This window comes from Acinonyx jubatus, chromosome B1 (assembly GCF_027475565.1).
Source record: "Acinonyx jubatus isolate Ajub_Pintada_27869175 chromosome B1, VMU_Ajub_asm_v1.0, whole genome shotgun sequence".
NCBI lineage: Eukaryota > Metazoa > Chordata > Mammalia > Carnivora > Felidae > Acinonyx > Acinonyx jubatus.
In genome coordinates this window covers 159,559,475-159,583,849 of record NC_069382.1, presented here as the reverse complement: position 1 = coordinate 159,583,849, position 24,375 = coordinate 159,559,475, and the positions used below count along the sequence as shown (strand labels likewise).

Sequence of the window (24,375 nt, the reverse complement as noted above, 5' to 3'; positions counted from 1 at the left end):
ATACCCTTTATAATAATACTGATCAAGTTAAATAAATGTTTCCCTGAGTTTTGTGTGCCATTATACCAAATATCAAGCCCGAGAAAGGGGTTATGGGCGACCTGATATTTAACCGGTTGGTCAGAAGTATGAGAAGCCCAGACTTGCAATTGATGTCTAAAGTGGGGGGAAGGGGAGGAGTCTTGTGGGACTGTGCCTACAACCTGTGGGGTCTGCACTAGTTCCATTTAGTTAGTGTCATGATTGAACTGTAGGTCACCCAGTTGGTGTTTAGAGTTGGAGGATTGGTTGGTGTAGGGAGTCCTACATGTTTGGTGTCAGAACTGTTGAGAGTCGAGTATAAAAGAAATAAGAGGTTTTCTTTTAAACATGCTCCACAGTTTTCCTTCTCAGGAAAAATCCTATGAAAAATCTCCTTAATATGTAAACGACACTCAGGACTGCTTTGGGAATCATCTTTTTCTGCCTCGTACCTCACTCTTTATCCAAATGATGTGACCAGCACTTTTGCAAGTGACAAGTCACAACAAAACGGGACCTCCCAGGGTGTTGGTGTGGTCAGGCATGGAACTGAAATGAGGCATTAATTCCAAGCTGTGCCACATGGCTGGGGACCTCACAGAAGCTCTAGAGGACTGGGAAGGTGAACCCCCAGTTTGTTACAGCACAAGCAGGCATACTCTTTAGCTAAGGGAAATGTGATTTGTTACAGAAGAGATATTCTGAAATTTAGTATCTCATAAAACGAGTTCATTCTACCCATAAAAAAACTGGTTTGACAACTAGTAAAATGGTATAGCTACTTTTCACTGCAAACGCAAGTGAAATTTAAGACTAAAGCAACATGTACCTGGGTTATCTTGAGTGGCTTTGTAACTCATTTTATTTGATTTCAAAATCCCTTTCCAAGTGTGATATTTTAATTTAGAAACGTAAATTCTGCCCAAAGAAATAACTGGAGATGGGTAACACATATGTATAAAGTATATTATTTTAGGAAATATAAACACAGCTGCCTCTTCTACCACAGAGCTTGCTACTGTTTCATAACCACAGTAAATTATGGTCAATAAAGTTTTTCTTTGTGACAATTAGCACAAAAACATCAGACATGCAGATTAGAAACACTGGAATTTATATCTAGCTTTAAAGAAAAATGCTGTTAAATACTATGAAACAGTAAATACAAAAAGGCAGTAACACTGTCCTAAGGAACAGCTTCATTTTTCCTTAACAAACTTTAAGTTAGAAAAACAAAGTCTAGGCGAGAGTATGTTGAAGGCATTGCTCTTATAAAATAAATTGGCATTTGTAATATTTGTGGTTCAGCTGAAAGAATAAATAACTACTATTTATTGAGTGTTTACTAAATGTCAAGCACTGTACTTAGTGATGTACATACATAATTGCATTCAATCCTAACAATAGCAAACACTATGAGGTAGGCAATTTGATCTTAATTAGATGAGGTGACGAAATCAAGCTCTCTTGCTCCACTCTAAAAAGAGAATTCTTCGTAGACAACTATCCAAAATAAGTAAACCTGTACTTTGATTTATTGAGGAGAGCACCTGTTGGGATGAGCACTGGGTGTTGTATGGAAACCAATTTGACAATAAATTTCATATTATAAATAAATAATAAATAAAGCAAAGCTACTCTTACAAGTGAATACATTCATGAATAGAATCACAAATGTATCCATGTTCAGATTAAATCTGCTCTTTCCTACATTTGAAACTTGGAACAGAAACAATTATTTGGCAATGTGCACACGTGTACCAAACACCTAAAACACAGACTGTGATATTGGACCTTGGAGATAAGGGAGAGGAAAAGGAGTCGAGAAGCTATTTTATCTCCTTTCGTCTTTAAAAGCATATTCACTGCTAATAAATATTAGATTTTTCCCCAATAACACTCAAAAAAGTTTCTCTCTTGAGCCCACGACATGATCTTTCTGTCATTTTCAGAAGCCTCAGCCAAACATAAGTCTTATGAATTGTACTCAGATCTGTTGCTGATTTGTCATAAAATCGCCTAAACCACTGAACCAAAAGATGGTGGTGTAGAGGAAATGCAGTAACCTGTACTTAAGTACAGATTTCCAGGACCAATTTCTTTTTCTTAACCAAGATTGTCTATAATGTTACTTAGGCCATAAAGTCAACATTGAGGTCCTGGCGACAAAGGCCTGGTAGAAAGTGGTGGAAATGAGTCTCCAAAGAAATAAACAACTCTCCGTGCTGACTGAGATTTGCATCTAAGTGGCTCTCAAGTTCTTTGGGAAATGCTAGAAGTTGCCTTCGTCCTCAAAATAAACTTAGATGCTCTACTATCAAACTAACGTCTGTAAAAGGGATAGCTCACCGTATATTAGGACTTGTTACACTAACGGGTAAATGTATACTATATAAAATAAGCATGTCCATATACAAAGAGCAATTATGACGGCCAGTCTACAAGTTTGCCTCTGCTACAACACTAACATGCAAGGATCCAGAAATGATGGAGAACACAGTGCTAGCCGGGTAACATGCAATTATGATAAGAAGTAGGGTTTTTGCATTTTAAATGCTTACTTCTTTTCCCCAGTGTTTTTATTCCTTTCCACTTGCTGAAAGAACCACACCAAGTCCTGTGGTCACATCTGAGGCAGTCTAATATGGAACAGGATTCTAAAACTTAATTATAAATATAAGATGGCTTAGCATTAATACTGGATCAAGTTTCTTCAGAAACTTCTAGTGAGTTGAAAGATGATCATTCCTGGGAGAAAACTGCTCTGCCTTGTGTTAAAACACTTTTGCTAGACTTTGGAGCTAGAGAATCACCTTAGAGGACATAAGGAGTGGGCAGCAGAGGGTGAGGAAAGGAGTTGGAGCAGTGGCCTGGAGCAGGTTATCAGAGCCTAAAGGACTACACAGGGATCCAGGGGTGAAGTAACAAGTCTACAGGGTTGTTAGAACCAAAGGAGGTGAAAAAAAGCACTCACTGGAAGTTGGAGAAGAGCAGTTTCCAAAGACCGTGTCAGAGCCTGAGCAGGGAGGTGAGATCATCTGAACAGGGGAGTGGCAAAGGCAATATTCTGGCTGGGGTCAGAGCCTGCAGAATGAGGAGGCGTCTTTGCCTTGGGGGCAGCAGTGGGGTCTGCTGGTGGATCCCGGAGCCTGAGAGGAGTGAGGAGGGCACCCATGCATGAGGGCGAGGCAGGGGGAGCACAGGGCAAGATGTCAGAGCTCCAGCGAGGCGAGAAGGGCATGCACGTGGCAGCTTCAGGAGGACCGCCTGTGTGGGAGGCGAAAGAGAACATCTATGTGGACTTGGCCATGGCCTGCAGCAGGAAGACAGAGCCCAGGTGAGGTGAGGAGGGCGTGAGAGGCGCGGCAACTCTCATGGGAGATTGGTTACATATGGGGGGAATTTATCATGTCATTCAATATGTTGAGGGTAAGGGGAGACAGGTTCTTCATGGTCAGAGAGGGAAGTTACAAATAGGGAAAGGGAAAAAGCTACAATAACCCTGTGGTATTAGATCAGAATTGTGGTTAGTATGAACTCATGACCTTTAATAGATAGCTATAGGTATGAGTATACATGAGATAGACAGATGCAGATACAGATAGCTGGATCTTTAGAATGATTAATAAAATTCCACTAACACTAAAATAAAAAACAAAGTGAGCAAAATAAAAATAAATAAAAATAAAATACTAGGCATTTAAAAATGGAATATAACTATATATTCAAAGGAGATTTAAATATTTAAGAGAAGTCTATGAATCAATTTCTGCCAATAAATTTGAAAATACAAATGAATAGCCAACTTAAGCTAATATCAACTACCAAAGTCTCAAGAAGAAACAGGAAATTAAATAGATCTAGAAATATTTAAGTGATTAAATCAGAAATAAAAATCTAAATCTAACAACAACAAAGCTATGGGGAGGTGGTTCTTTAGCGATATCTCCCTGTTGAGCAACTGATTATTCCTTTCTTATACAAATAGCTCCAGAAAATATAAAAATGAAACTCATCCTGATTTTTAAAAAAGTACCATAACCTTTGTTTTAAAACCAGACAATGGCACCACAATAAAGAAAAATCATATGCTAATCTCACCTAGGAGCATAAGTGCAAATAGCTAAGTAAAGTATTCGCAAACTAAATCCAGCAGTGGGGCAGGACCAAGTCGAACTTATCCAGGAACACAGTAGTGATTCTTCAACATTAAAAAATTATGACTACAAGTCACCACGTTAACAATTAAGGGTGAGAAAACCCTACATAGTCATCTAAAAAATTCATAATCTGTATTAAATCAAATCCAACACTCACATATGATAAAAACAACAGCAACAAAACAACAACGTAGCAAACTAGGTTTAGGAAGGAACATTCTTAGCCTGATTTTTTAAAAAGTAAAAAAACAAAAAAACAAAACAAAAAAACCTCAGCAAACATAATATTTAATGGTAAAATTTTAGAACATTTTCTTTAAACTCAGGAATAAGACGAAGATACCTCTTTTCACTGGCTCTATTGAGCAGTGTCCTCGTATCTGGTCAGTGCACTTATGTCCAGTGTAGAAAGGAAGAAACAAATATAATGCAAAAGCAAAGTTTTTGGACATGTGATCACCAGGCAAGAGTCAAGAGTATTCCTGTGTGCCAGCAACAAACAATTAGAAAATTGAACCTTAAGAAATTCAACTCACAATGGTATTAAAATCTTTAAAATACCCACAAATAAATCTTGTAATTCTCTTTTATAAAGAAAAGCATAAAACTGGACATACTGATTTTAAAACATTGTGGTATTAATTCTGTGATGGATAAACTGACTAACCTGGAACGGACTAGAAAGTAAGAAACATGCTCACTTTTATGTGGCGTCTTAGCATATCATATATTAGTAGGAAAAGGATGAATATATTTTGGCTCCAAATAACAGAAAACCAACATTTTTTAAATGACTCAAACAATGAGAAGAATAATTATATCACAAAACAAGATATTTGAGCTAAGGTTCAAAGTCATCAAAGATCCAGACTCTGTGTTCCTCGGATCTCAGTGAGCTCCCTTCATTATCAAAACTGCTCATGTCACAAACATACATCAAGAGGCAGAAAAAGGAAATTGTTTCCTAATTATGTATCTTCTGTCAGGGCAAAAGAAAACCTTCCTAGAAACACTTCCAACAGACTACGCTTCGCCTATCTTTGGCTTGAGCTGCTAAACTAATCATCAGGTAAGGAAATGAAAATGCCAATGTATTCTGAGACCAATCAGGATTTGCCTGAATCACGTGAGAAAAGAGCAGACACTGGAACAAAACTGATGCTTTGCCAACACGAGAAAGAGGAAAATGACTCTTAGATAAATAATTTATGGTACTTGGAGTATTTCATAAATAATGTGGGGAGACTAGACTATCCATATGGAAGAAAAGAAAGTTAGGGGCGCCTGGGTGGCTCAGTCGTTAAGCATCTGACTTCAGCTCAGGTCATGATCTCACAGCTCATGAGTTTGAGTCCCACTACGGGTGACCACGAGCCCTGCTTTGGGTGAGCCCGTACCCCCACTTCCGGGTAAACATGAGTCCCGGATAAGTCCCACTTCTCTCTCTCCCTCTCTCTCTCTCTGCCCCTCGCTCACTTGTGCCCTCTCTCTCTCAAAATAAGAAAAGAAAGATCTGAATGATACCATAAACAAAAATAAATTCCATGTGCATTAAAATTTCACATGTCAAAAGTAAATTTTTAGTGGAAAATATAGAACAACATGTTTAGAAATTAGGGGTATAAATAGGTTTCTAATATAAAACATAAATAAGCACAAATTATAAAGGATAATATTAACCAGCTAGATTACATTAAAATTTTAGACTTCTGTACAATATACTGGAATTAAAGTTAAAAGACAAACCACATCCTTGGAGAAGTATTTGCATGATACGAGACAGTTTTTCTGTTACCCAATAGATAAAAATGGGCACAATATAAGAATGGGCAATTGAGGGGTGACTGGGTGGCTCACTCAGTTGGGCGTTTGACTCTTGATATTGGCAGGTCATGATCTCACATTTCATGAGATCAAGCCCCACGCTGAGCTCTGGGCTGGCAGCACAGAGCCTGCTTGGGATTCTCTCTCCCTCTTTCTCTGCCCTCCTTTGCGCGCTCTCTCTCTCTCTCTCTCAAAATAAATAAACAAACAAGAAAACAAAAAAGAATGAGTAATTGACAGAAAAGGAAGATTGAAAAACCAATAAATACTATACAAGATGTCCAACCTCATCAGGAGTCAGAGAATTGCAAACTTACATAAAGAAATAGCACTGACTCCACTATTTAAAAAAATGTTCTAATTTGATAAAACTGAGTACTGGACACTACGTAAGGGAACAAAATGTCATCCATGCCTAGTGCAAGGGTCAACTAGTTCAAACTCTTTGGTGATCACTTTTGGGATATTCAGTGAACTCAACAATATGCATGGTCAACAACCTAACATCCTTTCCAAGGTATGTATCCTACAAAAACTCTTTCACATGTACACCAAAAAACATGTCCTGGGAGAGTCACCATATTCTTTTTTCTCTATTTCTCCTCCCCCTCTCTCTCTCTCCCTCTCTCTCTCTCTCTCTCCACTGAATTTCCTCTCACTCTCTCTGTCCCTCTCCATACACACACACACATGCACACGCCCACATACAAATATGGAATATTTGAATTGGATAAATATGAATTGGATAAAGTGTTGTATAGTCATACAATCAAATAGTATGGTATAGTTTAAATGAACTAGATCAATACATGTCAGCTTGAACTATCTTAAAAATAGGATGTTGAGAGGAAAACACAAGTTGTTTAGGAATATTTATAATACAATATTACTTACATAAAAAGTAAAACCCAGAGCCCAATACTCTGTATTATTTATGGATAAATAAGTATTTAATAAAAATATAAAAACAAGGAATTTAGTTTGTGAATACCTCTGGGAAAACAAAAAGGAGAATCAGAGCCAGGAAGGGTATAGTATCAGAAATGTTTCAACTTTATTTCTAGTTTTATTTCTTTAATGAAAAAGGATATAAAGTAAACATAAAATGGTAGATTATACTGAGTCTATGTGGAGAATATGTGGATATGTCATATTATTTTATTTAAGTTTGAAATGCTTTATAACTTTTTAAGTTTTCCATGAAAATATTTCATCAATCATGAAAAGGTCCTGACCCAATACAAATCGCTTCAAATTCACCACATTCACAAATGTAGTTTGCCTTCCTTCATCTTTTACTAAACATCATTTTAAACCACATGCTAGATGTTATCTGAGGATTAGTGTCAGAAGAAATGTAAATAGTAGCAATATTCTACAAGAAAAGTAGCAAGGATTGAATAAAGATGCCATGGAGATCAAGAAAGGTCCAAATGGCATGAAATTGAAAAGAGGTTCCTAAAGGTTAGTCAAATGCTCAAAAGACATTCTTGATATTAAGTGAAAAGCCAAAGAGGTCACTATCAAAAAAAAAAAAAAAAAAAAAAGGTATGGAAAATTCCTAGTAAAATTTTAATTTGGAGGTTCTTAGAGAATATGATATAGAGCATATGTCAACAATATGACTTATTATTAAGACTACAATAAATATCCAAGTTTTCCCCCAGAAGTGAACATTTTAACTACTAATATCCCAAGAAACTCCCATAGCAACATACCTGGAGAAGGAGTCTTTCAAAAGCCAGAAAGTTGTCCCATTTGGCAGTCTGTGGGTGTTTCAGAGTTTGAACTGTGGCCAGCCCAAGCTGTAGAAGCCCACAGTGACTCACTAAAGCTTTGAGGTTGTTCTTGAAGAGATGAATATAGGACAGGAGCTGCCCCGGAGTGACTCTCCCTGGAGAAACAATAATTTATCAATGGTGAAATCATGAGAAGAATGTCATCAGTAATACTACTGCCTTGCACTGGGCAGAACTTCAGAGTTGACGGCGAGATTTCCTAAGCCTTTGTGATTCTTAAAACAACATGGCGACAACAGCAAATTTGAAACTATTACCTACGTTGTACAAGTAAAGACGCAGATGTTAAGCCATCTGGCCAAGGCCATATTGCTAGTAGAGTTTATCCTGTGATTCTACAATGCCCCATAAATAAGTTCTCAAATAAAGTTACACCAGTAAGTATTGGTGAGCTCAAAACAGGGTGCCTCTCCAAGACTGAGGACGTAACAATCGAAGAAGCAAAAAGGCAAAATTTCTAATGGTGCGCGTGTGTACAGAAAGTCGGAGGAGAAATCTGTTATGACTGGAGCTAAAACCTTATCACTGGTATCAGTGGGTTCATGACAATATTCATGAAGATAAAAGCTGGCTGTTACATGAAATAAAAACCTATGGAGAACTGGAGTGGCAACAAACAAACAAACAAACCTGGAAGACAAGGCATCAGAAGAAAATGTTTGGCATCATTTTTACTAGGGTGGTTGTCTTGACCTAGACCCAGAGCCCCATCTCATAAAGGACTACAGATTGTAAGAAAAACGAAACAAAATGCCTGTTGAAGATTCACTCCTTCAGAGCCTCTCGCTCCAACTTTTGCCTATAGCAGTCCTTCAAGTGTTTTAACATTCTCCAGGGTCTCAGACTGCATTCCTGCCATTCATCGGTACTGTGGATGAAACTCCTGAACACCAGATTCTCTCCACTGGACAAGAAGGCAGCAACGGGGCCGAACTTAGATGCAAGTTAGGTAAATCTTTCCTGCACATCTTATTCTGTCAGTGCTGGGTTTGATTTAATCATAGAACTGTGTCTTAATGGTAGAAAGCAACTACCATCAGAAATTTTGTCTAAAACAGCATATTAACTAGTAAATTTTTAAAAAACCTCTTGGTATGAGAAATAATACTGTCATTGCATGTTTTTTTATTCATCATTTTCGTGAAAACCCAGTGTGTGAAATTTGAATAAACAAACTTTTGTGTTTTAAGTCTTGCATTCCCAGAAATCAGCATAACATTTCCCTCTTCTTCAGTCATTTTTCTAGTATAATTAAGGCACAGTACATTAAAATATTTAGATACAGTATGTCCTGCTAAAACTTAATTGTTCACACACAATTGGCAAACGGAATAATTGCAGCATTACACAAAAGTCACATCATTCATTTGTCATTTTTTCTCATTATTTTAACATTTTGTGCCACCTAATAGCAGCAGCTGAACACTGCAAGCCATAAGATGAAACAAGCCATGACACCCAGTGTGCGCACATTTCTAGCTCCTTCTCTGGGCTCTGCCTGGCCATGTGCCCCTACCTTGGAAGTGCTTCCTGTTCTCCTAATCTTCGGCACAACTAAACAGCCTCTCCTCCTCTTTACATCCCCTTCCAGTAAGCTACCTTCAACTCTCTGGTTCACATAGAGTCCTGTATATGCTGTAACATTTCCCTTTGTATAGAAATTTAGCATATCTTTTTATCTATGCTAGTATTTTATCAAGATTCCTACTGGTTTTGTCAGTGCTCGGATTATTAATTTGCAAAGACTTTTGAATGGGCCTCTGCTAATGGTATTTTTTTTTTATCATGAATCCTGATTCCTAGTATGTGATTCTGCAAAACAACTTTTCCAGGAATGTATACACATTATAGCAAAAACACCCACACAATACATAAAGGTAACAGCTCTACTAAAATGAAACCAGAGGTCAGTAGGCAGGACCATCAGAGAAAAATTCAACAGTTAACATAAGACAGCCTGAATCTCGTGCGTGAAAGATGGTTTAGGAGATTTGTAAATAACATACAAAAGGCTCAGAGAGTAGACTGAACAAATAGGTTTATATCCCTTCCTTACTCCATCAGAATGCCAGAAAAAAATAAAAAGGGATAGAAACACACAACAAAGAGACTGTAAGATAGTCTATATGCAGACAAAAGATTTCAAACATTTTGCCCCCATCTGTTGGTTATTTTTGTAACCTACATTATATACTAAAACTTTCTTTTTTGTTCTGTCAACTACAGATGGTAGCCTCCAGCTTTCCATGATCTAAAAAGAGGACATTAGTCAACCCCCCCTTATACTTCCCTTTACTTATTTCCCCTTTTCATCTTTCAAATCACCAATACTTGTATTTGTACCTTGTCACGATGACTGGCATTTATATTTTTTTCTGTAGCCATAACATAGTCTTATGTGCTCTTTCTATGGTTTCTTTAGAAAAGTTCAAAATCAATCGATCGTGCTTACATCATTATAAACTATATAACTACTAATGACAGAGCCAAATTATGTGCTATGATTACATTTCCTTATGCATTTTATACTCTGCTCCTAAAATGCTCTATGGCATATTTTTTTCTTCCATTCTTCCTTTTCCCCTCCCTCCCTCCCTCCCTCCCTCCCTCCCTCCCTTCCTTCCTTCCTTCCTTCCTTCCTTCCTTCCTTCCTTCCTTCCTTCCTCTCTCTCTCTGTCTCTCTCTGTTCTGATAAGGCATTATCTGCCTTCACCGAAGGTTTAACGTTTTCTAACCTCAAATAAACTCCCTTACCTTTGGAGTCTGTGGGGTTTTTTTCCTTCCTGAATACTGTCAAACCCTTCATGGTCCCATTCCAACATGGGCAGACTGTTTTCTAGGCCTTTCTGCACAGCCAGCAGCCTGGAACTGCTTTTATTGCTCTCCTCTGTTGGAACTGTTTCATTAAATCCTTGATTTTTCTTTCTTGGTATACTGCCTTGTTTTGCTGGACATCCTCAAGTAACTTCCTCAGAAAGGAAACTTTGAAGAAAGCAGAGTTTTTGTGTCCCTGAAAAGGCATTTTCTTGCCCTCAGGGTTTCATAATAGTTTGTCTGGGTCTGCAATTCTAGGTTGCCAATAATGTGCTGTTCACTACATCCTGGTTTTCATGGTTGCTAATAAAGAATGTGTGCCAATCTCATTCCTGTTCCTTTGTAGGTGAGATTCTTTTTTCCATTTGGGGGCCCCCAGGCTCTTATTCTCTTGTACTCTAAGAACTCACAGTGATTATGTCTAGTTTAGAAGTCTTTTATTCTTTCCACTTTCTTCTCAGGAGGCCTATTCAGTTTGACTTTCTTCACATCTGGGAAAGTCTCATTCTTCCTTTGCTAATTTCTTATACTCTGCTGTCTCTTTCTTTCTGAAACTTCAAATATCGTTCTTAGACCTCCTAGATTGGTTCTCTATATCTTTTATCTTTTCTATCAACTTTTCAATGTCCTGTTCTTTCTACATTTTAGGGGAGTTTCGTGACTTATGTTTTTAACCTTTGGCTAAATTTTGTTTGGATACGTACCATACAATTCACCCTTAAAATATACAATTCAGCAGTTCTTGGCAGAATTGTACAGCCATCACCACTATATACTTAGCATTCTCATCACCCCAAGAGAAAGCCCATACCCAAATTCCCTTAGTTATGAAAAAGATATTGCTATAAATCCATATAAATCAGAAGATAACCTGAATGAAATTTTCCACTGGGAGACAAAACTGTACTTAGTTATAACTGAGAAACAGCAGAAATGAGAATATTCAAGTAATGATAACTGTAAGTGAACTCCAACTTTATAAATAAATATATATATAGTCATTTTTATCTATTTTTATACTATTGTCATGTTTATCATATTAAAAAAATTTTAGCTAAAATATAAATTCCTGGAAGGTAAAAGAGGGTTGGAAGTGTACTAAATGATGGAGCAAAACAAACAATAAAAATAAACCTCCTAACCTCAGCCACCCATAAAAGGCTTTGCCATGAAAAGGTAGGGCAACAAAGAGGGAGCCACCTCCCTAGAAGATATCAGCAACTCCAGGCTCGGGAGCACCAGGAAAAACAGGTGGAAAATGAGGAGTATAACATAAGGTAAAGCATACAAATATTAAGTATACAGTTCAATTGATATTTACGTATATATCTACGATGTAACCACCACTCAGATCAAGGTATGGAATATGTTCAACACTCTAGAAGATTCCTTTGTATACCTGTCCAGTCAGTAATCCCACAAAGGTAGACCATTACTTCTGCCTCTACCAGCACAGATCTTTTTTTTTAACTGCTTTTGAACTTCATATAAATGAAATTACACATATGTACTCTTTTGTGTCTAGCTTTTGTTTAACATTATCCAGAATCTCAATCTTTTTTTTTTTTTTAATGTGCTTTATTGCTCTAAATGATTGTACTGGGTTTTTTTCATCTATTCTGCTTTGATTGTTTTTTCATCTATTCTGCTTATATTTTACAGTTTGGAGCCATTATAAATAATGATGCTATGAACATTCTAACATATGTTAGACGTAAGCACTCATTGGTGGATGTAAGCACTCATTTCTACTGGCTATATGCCCATGTGTTTGCTGGGTGGGTGTATATTTAGCTTTCATTGAAACAGTTTTCTAGGGATGTAGAAATATCTTCACAGATTTTAAATTTAACAATTTAATTGGGGCTCCTGGGTGGCTCAAGCATCCATTGGTGGCTCGTTGATTAAGCGTCCATCTTCAGCTCAGGTCATGATCTCACAGTTCACAAGTTCAAGCCCCGCGCTGGGCTCTGTCTGGGCTGACAGCTCAGAGCCTGGAGCCTGCTTCAGATTCTGTGTCTCCCTCTCTCTGCCCCTCCCCTACTCATGCCCACTCTCTCTCTTTCTCTCTCTCTCTCTCAAAAATAAAATAAAAAATAAACATTAAAATTTTTTTAATTAAAAAATTTAACAATTTTACATAATTTTTAAAGTGTACATGTAATGTTTAAAATAAGGCACAACTGTATGACTAAGTTTCCTTCTGGTATTTTAATGGTGGGTAGCCAAAACACTAATAAGAATGAGAGAAAAGAGGGGTGCTTGGGTGGCTCAGTTGGTTAAGCCTCTGACCTCGGCTCAGGTCATGATCTTGCCGTTCATGGGTTGGAGCCCTGCTTCAGACTCTGTGCTGACAGCCAGAGCCTGGAGCCTGCTTTAGATTCTGTGTCTCCCTCTCTCTCTCTCTGCTCCTCCTCTGCTCACTCTCTGTCTCTCAAATAAACGTTAAAAAAAAACTTTTTTTAAAGAATGAGAGAAAAGAATCACAAGGGACACTATATTGCCATATGATTAGTATGCTTCTTTATTTTATTTTTCTCGTAATATTTTTCATATTTATTTACTTACTTTCTTACCCATGTTACATAGAAAAAGGCTTGGAAAGCAAGAAAGTAATTTAGGAACAAAGATTATGTTGAAGAGCACAATTGTGGGGAGGGAGGGTATACCTTCACTTTTTAGTTCATGTACATTATGATTTGAATTTTTGAGAAGCAGGTGCTGGTATTACTTTTTAAATAGCTTCTTAATTCTGAAATAAAATCACGTATGCCTCAGGTAAAATAAACAGATATGTATTTTTGTCTGGGAAATTTGAGTTTATCACTATCACTGATTTATACAATGGATGAAGCATTGACTTTCAAGGGATAAAGAAACAGAAGAGTAAAAATAACTGCCAGCTTCCCACCTCTGTTGAGGTCAAAGGGCAAAGAAATATGGTCAGCATCCAGGTGGAGAGATTAGTCAGAAATGAGAAACAAACTTCACGATCGTGATGACCATTAGACGCTGAAACAAGTTATTAAAGAAGGGAGAGGGAAGACATTATAAATCTTCTCCCGTAAGGATCTGAAGGGCAGTATATACAGCCATCTGTATAGTGAAACCTGGATAAAGTCCAGCTGGAAATTGATGTCCATTTTTATCACACTATATATACTGAAGGTTTCCTGGGCTATCCTTTAGATCGCGTATGTTTCTTGTTACACAAATTTTGAGCTCTATGGCACTACAAAGATAGAGTAAGAAACTAATGTGAAAAGAGCATTTTAATTAGGCAAATCAATTTAATCAAATCATTCCAAAATTCAGAATTTTATTGCAAGATATGTTTTCAAGATGGTGTGGAATAAAGCATAACTGCTGTGGGACCAGGGGTCACAAATAGGAAATAAACAGCTTTCCCCAAAAGTTACACAAAACAGTGAAATATAAAACCACCAGAAACATTTACGGTTTGGTTTTCCTTGGAAATGCAGCCTTCCTGAGGCTAACTTAAACACTGCATCAATATTTATAAACTCAGCAGAAAGCATGGAAGGGAACAGATAGACTACCCCTGTTTTCTAGAGGGCAGTATTCTAGGCCTCCAGGGAAGGAGCATTTCCTTGGTGGGTCTAACCCCGCTTGGAAAGGAATTTCTGCTCTCAGGGGAGCCTCTATGGAAAGAAACTCCCATCTTGTAGCCATGAGCCTTCTCATCATATCATTCTCGGGTTTTTAAACTCCTAGCCCTTATTCTCTCGTTGAGGATCCCTTATGTGAAGAAAACATAAAAATAAGGAAGAAGAGGAAGAGAAGGAGGAAGAAGACGAAGAGGCAGAGGAAGGAAAAAGAAGAGAAAAAAGATGCACCAATTTAAGTTAAAAATATAGGGCCAGAGGGTAGATGCTTGAAGAAGGGACATTAAAAATTCAGATTCCCATTTTGCAAATAAGGGACACCGAGAAACAGAGGCAAATCAAGTTACATGAGGTGTAATAGGGAAGCATTTGTTTAATGACCTAAAAGCTTTCAGGCATTATTTTTAATTCAATGAAAACTTTCTGTCCATTCCTCTAAGATTCTCTATTTCCTTCATACCCTTAAACAGAGGTATTGTTTAGGGTTCTGCCCTCCACCCTTCTCAACCATTCTACCTTCTCTCTCTAGTTGGTCAACCTTGTATTTCCTTTAGAAATTTACTACTTAGGCTTTGACATAATCACTAGGTAACTAAATCCCAAATCTCAACTTTTGCTTCTGAAAACCATTACTCTAGCCACACATTTTCCAACTGAAATGATCAGGGAACAAATCCTTCAGACAGAATAATTCCACCTCTACATTGGGTAGAATACTCTTCATACGCAGTTACATAACCATTGGTCATTATGTTTATAATGTGTCTTACATGCCCAGGAGACAATAAATAATTCCATCATATGCCCTTCTTTGACAGAATACTTTGAATTTCATAAATGCTATGTTTCATATAAATCATCTAATTATCAGATAAGCAGATAATCTGCTAACCCCCCATCTTGCAGACAGAAAAACAGACTCAGAAAAGTTAAATGACTTATTTGAAGACAAAACAATATTTTTAAAAATTTTTTAATGTTTTTTTATTTATTTTTTGAAGAGAGAGAGAGAGACACAGCATGAGCGAGGGAGGAGCAGAGAGAGAGGGAGACACAGAATTTGAAACAGGCTCCAGGCTCTGTGCTGCCTGCACAGAGCCCGACATGGGGCTCGAACTCACAAACTGTGAGATCATGACCTGTGCCAAAGTCGGACGCTCAACCGACTGAGCCACCCAGGCGCCCCGACAAAACAATATTTTATACATTTCTTATTCCCTACAAAGACTTAATATATAATATGAGCAGATAACAAATATCTTTTAAATGAACAAACATGATTGTCTATTACCTGTAGATCTGGATAATATCTAGAAAAAAATTTCAATGAGCTTTCTTTCCTTGTATTTTGACACCCAGCTATGATTCCAGTGATCTCTAGAAAACTGTGCCAATCTTGTACCCCAGGAAATATGGAATTTTTTCATATTATGGTTATCAAAGGTGTTCCACAGACCTCTGGGTCCCTGAGACACTATCGGGTAGCCGAAAAAGTCAGTTATTTTAATAATAATACTAAGATGCTCCTTGTTTTGTTACTGTGCAGTGTTTACACATGGTACAAAAACAATGGTAGGTGAAAGTGCTGGGGCCTTAGCACCAACACAGGCAGTGGTGCCAAAATACACAAGCGGTCAGTCTCACTTCAGAATGGTCACGAGAAAACTAGAGGTCCCTTTTATCAAATCTCAACCCTCAAGAAAACATCAATATCCTGTGTAAAGAGATGGGAAATATACGACAAGCACTTCTCGTACCAACTGTAATACAGTGAATGACTGGAGGAAAAACACTGCTGTGATTACTTGAGTTGCCACTGTTTTCATGCCACATAATTCTTATGGAGGAAACAACCGAGAAACTCTGGTTCTTTGTACATTTTCCCAAAAAAATGAATGAAGTGAGCCTGTCACTTCCGGGAAAATGACAGTTGTCTTGTCAATGACAAAGGTCAAGTTTTCATATGAAAATCACACTTCTGGAATACTTGCATCTGCCCCTATATCTCTACACTCCAAATAATTAAACATTTTCTAATGATATCAGTGGGGAAAGCAACAAGTATGTTTTTTATATTATGTAATATGTGTTACTATCTGGAAGATATGCATAATTTACAGAACAAGTATTTTCCAAGTTGTATGTGGTATAAAATAATGCATGTGTAAAAGATCCATTTAATGTGCAAGAGAGATCAGTGGGTTTAAATGTAACAGGATGGAAAATTCCATGATCTGGTATCATACTCCACAATGTCATTAAATCTAAGAAACTGCCTCTTGTAAAGTTGGTGTCAAAGAAGAATATCTTCAATTTTCTGAAAAGGTATTAAAATAGTCCTCCTTTTTCCAACTATGTATCTTTGTAAGGCCATTTTATTTTTAAACATGTCATCCAAAATACTATATCATAACAGGTTAACTGAAGAAGCAAATATGAGAACGCAGCTGTCTTCCATTAAACCAGACCTCACAGGTATGCAAAAATGTAAGGCAGTGCTACTCTACATTATTTTGTTTTAGAAAACAGTTATTTCTCATAAAAATGTGACTCATGTTTACATATAATAGGTTTATCATATTTTTATATTAATAAATAAATATTTAAAAAAGTCATCCCTGCTTGAATTTCTAATGCAATGTTTTCTCCTTTCAAAGAGACAACAGATATAATCCACATAAACAAAAGCTTGTGGGGTCCTAGACAATTTTTAAGAATTTAAAGTGGTTCTGAGACCAAAAGTTTTGAGAACTAATGCTCTAATCAATGTTACTCTCAGAATCCACTCCTAAAACTAATATAGCATTATATGTTAACTAAAAATTAAATAAATTTTTTAAAATGACTGTAAAGGACTTCCTGAGACCAAAAGTTTGAGAACAAATGTTCTAAATCAATGTCACTCCTGGACTCCACAAGAGAGTGACAGAAAAAGCAATCCATTAAATAAATACATAATAAACATCAACTGAACTAACAGAATTAATTCAAAAATGTACTTATTAAGGGACACCTGGGTGGCTCAGTCGGGTAAGCATCTGGCTTTGGCTCAGGTCATGATCTCACTGTTTGTGAGTTCAAGCCCCAGGTTGAGCTCTGTGCTAACAGCTCAGAGCCTGGAGCCTGCTTCAGATTCTGTGTCTCCCTCTCTCTCTGCTCCTCCCTCACTCACACTCTGTCTCTGTCGCTCAAAAATAAATAAACATTTTTGAAAAATTTTAAAAATGTACTTATTAATTTCATGAACATTTATTGGGTATAGAGTAAGTTCAAGGTCTTGGTTTGTTGTGGAGAATACCAAGAAGCAAAGATAAGAGTTCTCAGGTCCAACTAGTTAGGGTTTGCTAGTAACTGCTGCAATAACGATATGAACAAAAACAGTACTGACAGGGATATAAGATGTTGTGTATTAGAGAGGATGGAAGGGGATGAGAGAGATGATGGAAAAAGTGTTGGATGAGAATTTTAAAAGCCAGGAGACTGAATGGGTGTTTCAGTTTGGGTGGGGAAGGGGAAAGAAGTAGGGTAAGGCTTTGAGATCAGTTGCAATCATTAACTGAGTATCTATGTACAAGGTACAACAGGGGATACAAAAATATATAGTCTTCTAGGAAACTGGAAGTAAGGAACAGAAGGCACAAAACAACTACCAGAAAGAGGAAGATAATCAGAAGAGCAGAGTAACAAAGGGAAAAGAACCCGAGGGAGAAGACATGATTAGATGCACACAGACATCAAGAGGAACAAGAACTATCAGAAAGGAAATCTGCAAATAGAAACATTCATGCAGAGGCGCCTGGGTGGCTCAGTCGGTTAAGCATCCGACTTCAGCTCAGGTCATGATCTCACAGTTCATGAGTTCAAGCCCTACATCGGGCTCTCTGCTGTCAGTGCTGAACCGACTTCGGATCCTTTGTCCCCCCGCCCCTGCCCCTCTCCCTCTCATGTATGCTTGCTCTCTCTCAAAAACAAATAAATACTTAAAGAAAAAAAGAAATACCAATTCATGTAAGTGAAGACAGAAATAGTCATCGTCCCTCTGTTACTCATCCACACTCATTAAGCAATCCATTCACAAGTCCTAAGCCACCGGCTATGTGCCGAGCTCAAGAGCCAGGGAAGAATATGACACGGACACTCCCTACAAAGGTTTCAGATCCACACATCTAACTGCAACGCACTGTGGTAAGTGCAACAAGAAAAAGAGCTATGGGTCCTCAGAAGCCACGGAAATCAATTCAGCCTGCCGAGGAAGGGTTTAGGAAGAAGAGCAGAAGGAGATTAAATATGGTTTTGCAGAGCAAAATTTTATTTGCAGAGCAAAAAATAATATTTTCTATATTAGATCATGAAAAATAAGATGGGCTTTGACAAGAAAGATACTCTGTGTGCGCGCGTGTGCACGCACACACGTGCACTGGAAGGTGAGTGGTTCTATTAGTCAAGCTCCTGGCAGGAAGGATGGCACCCTCGAACAGGAGAAATAAGGCAAGAACGCAGGCTAAGGAAGATCAAGAATATCAAGGAAACCAATGAGGGAAGGGTAAAGGGACATAACCGACCCTCACCTCAACCACACTGTCCTTTCACCCGCTCAAACTCCCACCCGCGACTCCACGTGCGAGGTAGAGGACAGGAAAGGCTGCTGAGGCAGTCCAAAATGGTAAGCCCCCCAGAAGCATGGTACAGAAGCATGAAGTGGATCTGCAGGGACAATCAAAGGAGAATATTTCAGGCAAAGCTAAGAAAGACCTGGCTCTGCAGAGGTTCCTGCTGGAATATGGGGAGAAGGGAGGGAAGGCAATGGGAAATGATGGGGAAGCATCCAGCCAGAAGGCAGAAGAATTTTATAATCTGCATGGTAAGGAGTCTGAACACTATCTTGAAGCAAAGGGTTTTAAGCACAGGAACCACACACTTGTCTCTATGTTTGTAGCTTGGTAGCCACTCCCCTCTCGCTCCCCTCTCGCTCTCCTCCTGCCCCCAGTAGTTTGAGTCCTCTATCTCACAAGAAGCCTGATACAGAAGTCAACAGACCCAGGCTTGTATCCTGGATTGCTTGCTGTAAAAGTATATAAGTCCGGGCCCAGAAAGGCAGAAAACAGAGCAGTTATCTGAACAGAGAAAATTTAACATACAAATTGTTAGCTGTGTAACTGAAAGGATAAAAAGAGAACTCGGGCACCTGGGTGGCTCAGTCAGTTGAGTGTTTGATTCCTGATTTCATCTCGGGTCATGAGCCCAGTGTTATAGGATCAAGCCCTGCGTCTGCCTGCTTGAGATTCTCCACCACCACCACCCGGCCTGTCTCTCTCTGTCTCTCTCTCTCTCCCTCTGCCCCTCTCCCCAACTCATGCTCTCTAAAATACAATATAATACAATACAATCTCCAAGGTATCGTGGTCATAGCAATTGTTGGAAGCAGATACCACTACTGGGCAGAGGGAACAAAGGGAAGAGGTTGGAATTATCAAAACTTAGAAACCAGGACCCTCTGCAGTAAAACTCCGTCCTCTGAGAACGGGGCTCTCCCTGACTGGACTGGCACCTTGGAGGAGCGCCCAGGCTCCTAAATGGCACCCGGGCTCATAAAGCTGCTTCTGCACGTGATGGCAGAACTGCAGAGTAGACTCGGCTGCTACCACAGGAAGACCCTGCCGGTGCAGGGGTGAAGTCGAGCTGGCGTGACCCTGACAAGCAGCAGGAAAATCCACAGGAAGCAGGGAGGAAGGGACCAGAGGGACATCCCCTCTGGCTTTGCTGTCTCTCTCTAGCAGGGAGCCAGCGGGAAGAGCAGAAGGAGGTCTGCAGAGTCCCAGCCTTTGTTAGCGTTACAGAGCGGAGGGGTGAGTTTACATCTGAGAGACAGCAAATCAACAACTGGCACAGTAATCCTGGAAAAGAAACTGCATCTTTTTGGGGTTCGGCGTTCCTTGCCTGTGAAATGGGAGTAAAATAAAAAGTACCAAATTCGTAAGATTATTGAAAGGATTACATGAAACAAATTATGTAAAACTCTGTTAGGGTACCTGAAATAAAGTAGTGATTCAACAAAAGCCAACTCACTTCCTCATTCCCCAAATTGTGGTAACAGCTTCTATATGAAGACAAGGATGTGTGAGAGTTAATAATCAGTGTGTGTGTCCTATGAGGCATCCAGATTTTCTCATCTTTTATAAATTACCATATATCACATGGTATGAGGGTCTTATTTGGGTTTTAACCTATCCTTTGTGCAGTCTGACAATTTCACACACACACACACACACACACACACACACACACACACCCCAGCTGTACATGTTCCCTTTAATTCCAGATAAAATTCTCCAAAATGAAGGTAAAAGATATAAACGTGATCAAAACATAGTTGTTATCCAGTCAGAACTGGATGAACTCCAGTACCAATAAAGGAAGCAGAGTATTCTCAACGATGGTGAAAAAAGTGTACTTGAGCAAAATTTTCTCAAGCCAGTTTTATTATGCGGTAAAAGAGGGACATGATAGTGTGGCATTGGTGGGAACCAAAAACCATCAATCTCATCTGGAGCTTCGTTAGGAGAAGTGTAGTGGCCCAAACAGAGGTAAAGACCAAGACATCTGTGTTCAGCTCTGGACATCACATTGTAGGAGGGACATTAGCAAACCAGGGCTCTGTCTGGGGCTTGGAGCTGGAGCAATTGCGATGGTAAAGGTGGGAAAGGCCTGTCTTCTCACAAATGGTTGAAGGAACTCACCCCACTTCATAATGAGTATATGGACCAGACACTACTGTGCCCCAGGACCAGGAGAGTCAATTAAGAAGTAGCTCAATATAACGGACCATGTCCACACTGTCATCTGGAAACGTAGCTCAAGAGAGTTTTCTATAAAAGTGACCACAGAAGCTTGGAAGTCCCAAATACGAGCAAGGTGATTTGGGGGGAGTGAACAGAGTTCAATGGATTCATAACTAAGCTGAACATGGGACAACTATTTAGAATTCTGCACGAAGAAAGAATGCATTATCAAAAGGCAGACACTCAGCATAAAGACTAGAAAAGGACTAGTGAACTGGAAAGAATGAGTAAGCATATTTCCCAGAAAGAAAGGGGAAAATCATCTAACTGGGTTTGTTTGCTTTGATTTCCCTCTCATCAAACAACCTGCTTCTGTTAGGTTCCCATGTAGATTCACTCACTCAGACTTCAGCTTCTACAGCTGAAGCACACAGCACTGCTTCGGTCAGAACCTTCACTCTGCTCACGGCTTTCTTCCTCCTTCCATATTCTAGGAAATAGATATTTTCCCTATGTTTATGGACATAGAAATTGAAGGTTGGCTCTTTGGTGGCAGAACCAGACATAACTGACTTCGCACCCCATCACAGTCACCGAACAGGCACACGCACAAGGTAGTGGTGAGTCTAGCAGTGAATGCTGCAAAGAAGTCCAGAAGAATGAGGACTGAGGAAACCTCCTTATGGTTAGTGGTCTGGGAGACTTTTTCGCAAGGAAGTGTCAGAAACCAGACGGCACTACATTAATAAGCAAGAAAACGATGAAAACACAGAGGCATCAAGCGTAGAATACTTTCTCGTGAAATCTGACCGCAAAAGAAAACACGATGTTCTAGAGATCTGTTTTCCTTCAGCTCCAATGTGATCTTCCTGCCCCCCGTTAAACATTGGGGAGGACGTCCACTCTGCAGAGAGCAAGAGTGCAAACTGGTGAAGGTCCTCCAACCACAGACGTATTCCAGAGAAACCAAGTCTCTGTTTAAAATGCAAAATGTAGAAACGGAGACAGCCTTATTCTGGTCATTCTTCTGGAAATGGTCATTTCGTATCCAAACAAATGGGTTTCTTAGAGTCTATTTCTTCTGTACTTTCAGGATACATTTTTCATTTTGAAAATGCAATTCAGTTTACGATGTTTCAAAAATCACTTTTCTGGGACACATTTATTTAGCTAACTGACAACGTAATAAGATTTTGGAAAGATGGCATATGTTTATATGTGAAATGATAAAATGAATTTTTTCTTTATTTTAGCAACTAAGTGTTTTTTCCTTTGACAGAAAGATGTTTCTTTCTGTCGGTGTTTATAACGTTTTAATATGAACTTACCTTGTACTGAGAAATTTTACATTTAAGATCTGAGGTTTCAATCATAGGATCCCTCTCAGTGAATTTAAATACGAGAGACTCCTCAATCTAGAATTAAAATTTCTGTTTAATGTTTCAAAAGTACTAGAAGCTTCTATTACAGAAAAATGTATACTTTGGTAGAATTTACAGTAGGGAGTGGGAGAAGAGTACATAGTTTAAAGCATATTTCATAGTTTTAAATGATGCTGGAAAAAGCATTGCAGCCATCTGAGACACCAGACCCTGATTTTTTTTAATGATAAGCTAAATGATAAGGGATTTTCAAATACCAATGTTTTATTACGTTTAAGCTCCAGATCTTTTCCTTACTGTTCATGGTTATCTATCCGTTGGTACATGAAAATGAGACTCAGCACAAATTCTGACTAGTTGATATGAAGCAGAAATGGGGAGTCACACTGTTAAGCTTTTACCAAATTATAGTTGGCACATGAATAAAGTGTTGTTTGGGCCAATCTTTTCGGTCCTTCTTACAACCAAAATTTGCTAACAATTATCTATTTCTTTCCTTCTTTTTTTCTGGAATTTTAGGACAATGCAAATCATTTCATCTGAGGTTTATGGGTGTTTTTTGTGGGTTTTTTGTTTGTTTGTTTGGTCAACCAAAAACTGAAACATTTAAATTTTAATTCCTTATGGGGTTATCTGTCTTTTTAAAACATTTATTTCCGTCTTTGATTATTTTTAAAAGATATAGTCCTCTAGAAAAGTGTGTTGATCTTTCAAGAGTCCTATATTGCACAATAAAAATTGATTTATGCTCTGTGATAGCATTGTAAGGTTACATCACCGAACCGCAATATAAATGAACCTTATCACCAAGACCTTTGTGCAATCCTACTTTTCTTGATTCACAATATAAATTTGTTCCTGTTTCAACATTCTCATGGATAAGGAACTCCAAAAAGTAAATACACTTGTTATTAACGTGTATCTAGAACTGTGGAAAGGAGGAAGGAAGGAAGGAAGGAAGGAAGGAAGGAAGGAAGGAAGGAAGGAAGGGAGGAAGGAAGGAAGGAAGGAAAGAGAGGACGAGAGGGAGGAAGGAAGCAGAAAGAAGGAGGGAGGAAAATTAATAGTTAAATTCAAGGTCTCAAGGTAGCACCTTGTTTCTATTCCAAAATAACACATAGACCTCTGGTATTGGTTATATGGAAATAGGATGATTTTATAAATAAAAAACATATCCTCTCATCTCAGAATATCTGATGTGAATTCTCCTAACCTTTCTCAGATATATGGCCTTAAGCAACTTAGTTTTTCTCTATTCCAGTTTCCTTATCCTAAAATGGGATACTGATGGTCCCCATCTGGCAGAATTACTGTGAGGATTAAATAAGATTAACACAGGGAAAGAGATAAAAACCTGACTCAATAAACACTAGTTACCTTCATTTTTCTATCATCATTATGTTCGCAAAAGCCCTCATATGGAGTCACCTAACACACTCAGAATCATGATTTTTTTTTCTTATTATGATCCTGTACCTTTTCTCCTTTTAGTTTCATCCACATTCTTTCACTTTCAAAATTTTGTTCTTCTATTTCAACTTGGTAGTTTGATTTTTGTACTCATAAATAATCAAGAACTTGGATTATGAATCTCAGCAAAGAAAAATTTTCCTACCCAATAAAATGTACTAATATTAATTGAATACCTAAAAGCAGATTACAAGAGAAAAACATTATTTTTTTTAATTTTTAAAAAAGGTTTATTTATTTATTTTTGAGAGAGACAGAGTACAAGCGAGGGAGGGGAGAGAGAGAGAGAGAGAGAGAGAGAGAGAGAGAGGGAGAGAGAGGGAGAGAGAGGGAGAGAGAGAGAGAGAAACAGAATCCGAGGCAGGCTCCAGGCTCTATGAGCACACAGCCCAAAGCAGGGCTTGAACTCAAGAACCATGAGATCATGACCAGAGTCTAAGTTGAAGCTTCATCAACTGAGTTATCCAGGTGCCCCAAGAAAAACATTATTTTTAAAAATA

General features: G+C 38.4%; 1 protein-coding gene across 2 annotated transcripts in view; it reads right to left on the bottom strand.

Moving 5' to 3' along the window:
* Positions 1–24,375, bottom strand: part of SCFD2 (sec1 family domain containing 2) — a 399,088-nt gene that overhangs the window by 314,952 nt on the left and 59,761 nt on the right. For both annotated transcript variants that reach the window (XM_027056729.2, XM_015082196.3), the window contains exon 4: positions 7,724–7,899. In XM_027056729.2, the coding sequence (XP_026912530.1) occupies positions 7,724–7,899 (176 nt within the window). The remainder of the gene's footprint in view (positions 1–7,723; positions 7,900–24,375) is intronic.